The 6,033-nt window shown below is 35.8% G+C and overlaps 1 protein-coding gene across 1 annotated transcript in view; it reads right to left on the bottom strand.

Annotated features, from left to right (window-relative positions):
* Positions 1-372: 372 nt before the first annotated feature.
* The window catches only part of CPPED1 (calcineurin like phosphoesterase domain containing 1), a 49,102-nt gene continuing 43,441 nt past the window's right edge, over positions 373-6,033 (bottom strand). Inside the window, exon 4 of the mRNA XM_061993331.1 lies at positions 373-1,531. Within this exon, the coding sequence (XP_061849315.1) occupies positions 1,299-1,531 (233 nt within the window). The 3' untranslated portion in view covers positions 373-1,298. The remainder of the gene's footprint in view (positions 1,532-6,033) is intronic.

Here is a 6,033-nt window from a genome sequence, read left to right as displayed (position 1 = left end):
GCTGAGGTTACTGGCATGAGACATTACCTCACATTTGGTCCTGTCCATCTGCAGGTACAGCTGCTTCACTGATGCAAGGAAATGCTACAGAAGTAATTTTCCAATCTCAGAAACCTCAAGCTGTTGTGGCTAAAATGTAATGAAGCTGACTCTTCGATACAGCATTTCTTCTCTTCAAGTGCTAACACAATCTCTATCTCTGGATAACCTGTGGCATGGATTGTAATGTACTCAACTCAACATTTAAAAAAAACAAGGTATGTGTTAATTATATTAAGACTTTCAAATTATTATTGAACAGTAAACAAATCAGATACACTTAAAAAAAAAAGATGCATTACAGAACACAGATTTCTTTATATAATTTATTTTGAAGACATCTTTCAGTGAAGAAAACAAACTTTTTAGGATCTTCAGCATTCAATATTGTATATTACAGCAAGGCACTCTTAAATTGCATTTGGAAATCAAAGCTCTCCCCTTGTCTTGGAATCAACAAAGTGACTTCTGGTAACAGTATTCTGTACAGAGTATTGTCTCCATGCAATTATTCCAATTTCTGGAGCTATAGCAGGAATATGTGCTAATTGAATGGTAGTTAAATTTCAATAGGAAAATAGCTGTTATATGGTTAGTTTCTGTCCTATATAGGTCCTTTCTGCACCTATATCAGCTTCATTTATAGACTTTTCATTATATTAAACTAGGATATAATGTAAACCCAAGCTGTGACTGCAAAACACAATGTGTTTGCTCTCCTATTGCTGCTGAGTCTGAAGATCAGTCAAGAAATGAGAGAAAATACAACCTCTAGGTAATAAGACCTGGTCCAAAGGTTACTGCAAGTCAGTGAGAGTCTGTTATCTCAGAGTTTTTGAGATTTGTTTTATAGAGTAAAAAATGCCCCATTTATATTGTCCAGAGTGTAACAGAAATGGTTAAATTTATTGATTTTAAAATATCCTCTCAAATATAAAACTAAAATATACTTGAGTTAAAGGGTTATTGAGAAATTGCAATTCTTACCCTTTGAAAGTATATATAGGAGCAATATAAAAACTATCAGAGTAGTTCAATGCTATGTTACCATACTAGTTCTACTATTCTACCATATTCCACATAGGTCTCATTTTCTAAAAGAGAAACATATCAACAACTTTCCTGTTATTTAGGACAACAACAAATTGAGAGCTGTTCTGGGGCACAGTTAGAAATCTGTATCTTCAGCTTAGGGAAACTTTCTGAAACTGTTTCTAATTGTCTAATATGGAAAAAGAAAATCACATCATTTGAATAGCCTAATTTTTCTTTGCAAGCATATCTAGCAGCTCTTTCTCAATGCCCTGGCTGCTCAATTCATTCAAACTGTAGTATCTATGAACAACTTTTTCATCTGTGACCACAACCACTCGCAGCCCATGTGCATCTTCTCCCAGCTGACATCCTATTGCTGATGAAACCACCATTTCCAATCCTTTGTAGGACCCTCCAGCATTCCTATGGTAATGTCCAGAAAAGACAGCTTTAACACCTGTTTAAAAAAAGAGAGCATGTATTTAGTTAGCAGTTGCAGTTTATGCATATAATGTGCTTACAGTAAAAGATGCTGCTGAGGTTATACACTGAGGCTTACACAGCTGCTGGGGTTGTAGAGGAAGTTTAATAGCAAGTACAGCTACAGATGTCATGTTTACCTTCATTATTTAATGGTTCAGAAGGCATAAAATTAAAAGTAAATAATTTACCTGAATTTGCATTTTAAACAGGTAATTAGTGAACACAAGAATTAATTTCAAGAGTAATAAATAATTAGGAAAAACTTTAATCTGCTCCACTAGCTCTGTTTAAGGCTACTGGGCTCCAACTTTGTTATGCTGACTGCAAGGTGTGTTTCTCTTCTTGCTAGTTTTTGGTTAGAAAGAAGGAACACTCTAGAGGAAATTGATTAAAATTAGAAGTTTTCAGTAACAGATAAGTACCTGGAGAATGCTGCTGCAAAAACATAATCTGAAAGCCAAGTTTTTTGGAGCTGTATTTGTGAATTAACATGCAGAAAATTCACTGAGTGCTTAAACCTGTTTACCCAGGGCCAGTGACCTTAAAGAAAAAATAGGCAAGACAAACAAAAACCCCCTCAAAACCAAGAAGATAATTTTCAATCTTTTCTCAAAGACATTGAGGGGTTATCACAGATGGAACAGAGCCATGTACATCAAAGAAACCTAATAAGTAGAAGTGGTTGTGAGTTATAATAAGAGGGGAAGAAAGATGAGAGCAGTCAAAAAAGGAAAGGTTGACAACCTGTGAAGAGGAGTCAGGCTTGTAATGACACGAATAAACGTTTACCTAGTATGGGGTACAAACAAGGCAGGTTTATTCTGATTTCCTCTGTATCTATAATGTATTTTAAGGCTGTTCTGTTTCTTTCTTTTTTAAAAATAGATTATTTATACTTTGGACTATCTTGGGGTAAAAAAAAAAAAGTCATTCCATTATAAATTTGAAAAGAAAGAAATGCATTTGATTTCTTATATATGAGACAGCAAAAATTCCAGGGTAGGTCTATCATCCAAGCTTGGTAAGGAGTACAATGCTAAATGACAAGCAGCAGTAGGTAAAGAGGACAAACATGCTTCATATTTAAGGCTTTACAATGTACTTTGAAATCCTTGTCTGAATCATTGGCTAAACAAATGTTTAAGGAAGTCAAACCATTCTCCCCTTTCTCACAGAATACAGTAATTTAACAAGAAAAATCAGTTTGCCAATTCCATCTGACTGACCAGCTTCTACAGCTGATCCACATGCCAGGTCTACTTTCCTGCCATGCTCCTCAGTAGCTATGGGATTTATGCAGAAATTTTGAAACAATTTAAAATAAAGTAAAATAAAATAGTGTCATCCTCACCACCAGGCCAGTAATTTCAACTTTTTATTTCTTCTTCCATGCAAATATAAATAAATTGGCAGAAGCTGCACTCAGTACTCTTAGTAGCCTTTCTGATTGTCTTTACAGGACAAATTCATGCTACCAAATAGATTATTTTCCAATCCCCATTTTGACATTTCATAAATTTTAATCAAATGTTTTTATTAGTATAAAATAATGAAACCTTGTTTAGTCTCATCAGTTAAAAAATTAAAGTAATTTTAATGCTAGGTACTTATTATTCCTGTCAAAGTCTGTAAAACTATTAAGGACAGAGTTGAGAACCTAGCTCCTTGCTAAGAGAGAATGTGCTATCATAAACCTGCATTTCGTTTCCCGGTGATCGGTTGGAGTTGGACTAGATGATCTTGAAAGGTCTCTTCCAACCCCTACCATTCTATGATTTTATGATGCCAGTATGCTTTACCATTTAGCCATTCTATGCATTGTTGAGAGATAGTGCTGAACATCATACTGAACAGCATTCATAGTTTGGCAAGAAAAATATTATTCATCAGCTTTCTTGGTGCATATTTTATTGTGAATGAAAATGTAGAGTTAGGATAAATTGATAATTTTACAAACAAGTTTTGAGATGAATTTTTGGCATGTTCTGTTTAAGATCCTTGGATTTCAGACTACTGCAGCTTCCTGAAACTGCACCTAACACTATTTTGCACTGTTGTGAAACAGTAAAATTACTGGACCAGACGGCTGAAAAGACTGGGAAGTTTCTTGTTTATCATCAAGTGTAAAACATGTAAGTTAATTTCAAATTTTGTTAGAGAAAGTGATTAGATCTGGTTTTGATACTGTTCATGACAATTCAAAACTATTCAAATGCACCTAAAGGATTGAGGTATAATTTTTCTATTGAAATACACAATAAGTAGTGTGCTCCTTAATCATAAGGACACTGCGTAAAGCATCTCAAAACATATTAACACTGAGTGATATAAAAAGTAGACTAAGTATTTCCTGACAGCTATGACTAGATAGCCATCAGGTTATCAAAATAACTAGCTACTTTATGAAATGAATCTGGCCTATTAATTTGCCATGTTGGCTAAAAAACATGCTGTGCTACAAAAAAACCCCCTTCTGCTGGCACTCTTTTATAGAAGCTGTACCTCATTGAACATAATTTGTGCTTATATTGAAAAATAAACTTCCAGGCAAAGGTTCTAAACACGGGCCAGTTCCTGAGGAGGAGAGCTGAGAAGAGTGAGGCTCAGCACATGTGGGGACCAGTGCCAGGTATGGTGGGCTGCATGAGGCCTTCACTGATATCACTCCTTCACCCTGCACACACGAGTGTCCTGCTCACCACCCCAGGCTAAAACCTGCCTTTAAATATGCAGCACTGCTAATTACCTTGCTTTTATCATTACAGCATAATGAGCAAGCCTGTAAAGGTACCTAAGGAAGGACACTGTGATGACAACAACAAACAGCATTGGTTATTTTTCATATATTCCAGCAATCTGCCACTCCATGCTTAAGACAAAAGGTAACACGTGCTTAGTCCTGTTCAAGAGGTAAGACACAGAATGGGTAACTTGTAAGATACTGAGCCTTAAATGACATTTAAAAAAAATAGAAGCAACTGATTTTGCTTTCAGACAGTAGAAGTTCTGGAAAAGAGTAGAAGCAATTTAAAGGCAGAGATCTGTGATTAGGAACACACTATAACTTCACAAGGAAGACGTTATTTCTCTAGCCTGAAAAGCCTTCCAGCCTTTCCTCTGCAGTCGATTTCAGCCTCTTTCAGAGAGATTAAATGAAAAGGGAAGTAAGTGAACTTGTCTTAAGTCAGTTGGCTACATGAATCCTTTGCTTTTGTGGGAGTGATTTGAAGACTGATATAAAATATACAAACTAGGCTCAAAGTATAGTTAAAAATTAAGCATCTTGGAAAGCATAATATAAATTATTCTGCTGTGTGCCTGGTAAAAGCTACAGGGGCTTTCATATTTCACAATCCAAACCCTTCTGAAATGGCAAGTGACTCAAGGTGGAAAACAGAGAATGAAGTTACCTTTGCACTGATTAGTTGTATGTGGTCCTTGTCAGCTAGAATTCATACGCTCTTCTATTTTGGTTCATCAGTACTTTGCTCAGTGTAACCTGCTCACCTATCTGGTGCATTAGTAGCATTTGTAAGTAAGTAAGTCAGCACAGTAACTTTGAGATCTTGCTCTGACCCAGCAAAAGAGGTTTTTTTTGTTTAGTTTTTCTTTTTTTTTTAAATAATGGAAGAAACCTCTTTTATCTCGTTTTGGCTACAGGAGGCACATTCTGCCTAAACAAGCTGGTGTTCACAGGTTCAGTTCATCCCAGTTATCATTTTTTAGCATGTCATTCAGGTCCTAACTGTACTAGAGGGGAGTTCTGAAATGCCCTGTGGGTCTGGCTGCTCAGCACCAGTCTCAGCTGGGATTTACTGTCTGCTTTAGAGACCTCCCAGTGAAAATTCTACCCAGACTTCAGTTCTCCAGTACTCTTTATTTCCAGTGCTAGTATTAATTCTTGTTATTGTTGTGTTACAATATGTTACATCTCAAAGAAAAAAACAAACAGGTCACTGCTATGTATTAATAGAAGTCTAACTGATGTTGTTTATTTTTCAATAACACTTTTTTGTTCCCTCAACTGTATTCCACTCACTTTTGTTAGTTATCATAAGAAGGAAGCCTGAACCAGTCAATGCAATAATACTAAGATGACAAGCAGGCAATTTACTTTGCTCTTGCTTTTGATCTTAAACATAAAAAGAATCTTAGGGATGTATGCACTTAAATTTAATTTATTCATTTCAGATGTTTTTCTGAAGTAGCACTGCCAAGTTCCTAGCAACCCCTGTCCATCTCTTTTATTTTTTTCCTAAACTCTGTAAAGAAAGAACAGTGTCCTGGCAGGCTTCATTTTTGCATCCTGCTTTAAGGTATTCTCATGTCAGTTAAATGAACCCAGCTACAGACCCCTACCCCCCAAAAAAAAAGAGAAGGAAAAAAAAAGTAGAAAAGTGATTTTGTTTTAATCCCTGGTTTCTGAAATCACAGCTGGGAAAAGCTTTGATGTAAAAACTGGTATGAAATACCAAA

The sequence above is a fragment of the Colius striatus genome, chromosome 3 (assembly GCF_028858725.1).
Source record: "Colius striatus isolate bColStr4 chromosome 3, bColStr4.1.hap1, whole genome shotgun sequence".
NCBI lineage: Eukaryota > Metazoa > Chordata > Aves > Coliiformes > Coliidae > Colius > Colius striatus.
Note: the sequence above shows the minus strand (reverse complement) of the source record. Positions and strands in the feature narration are given on the sequence as shown.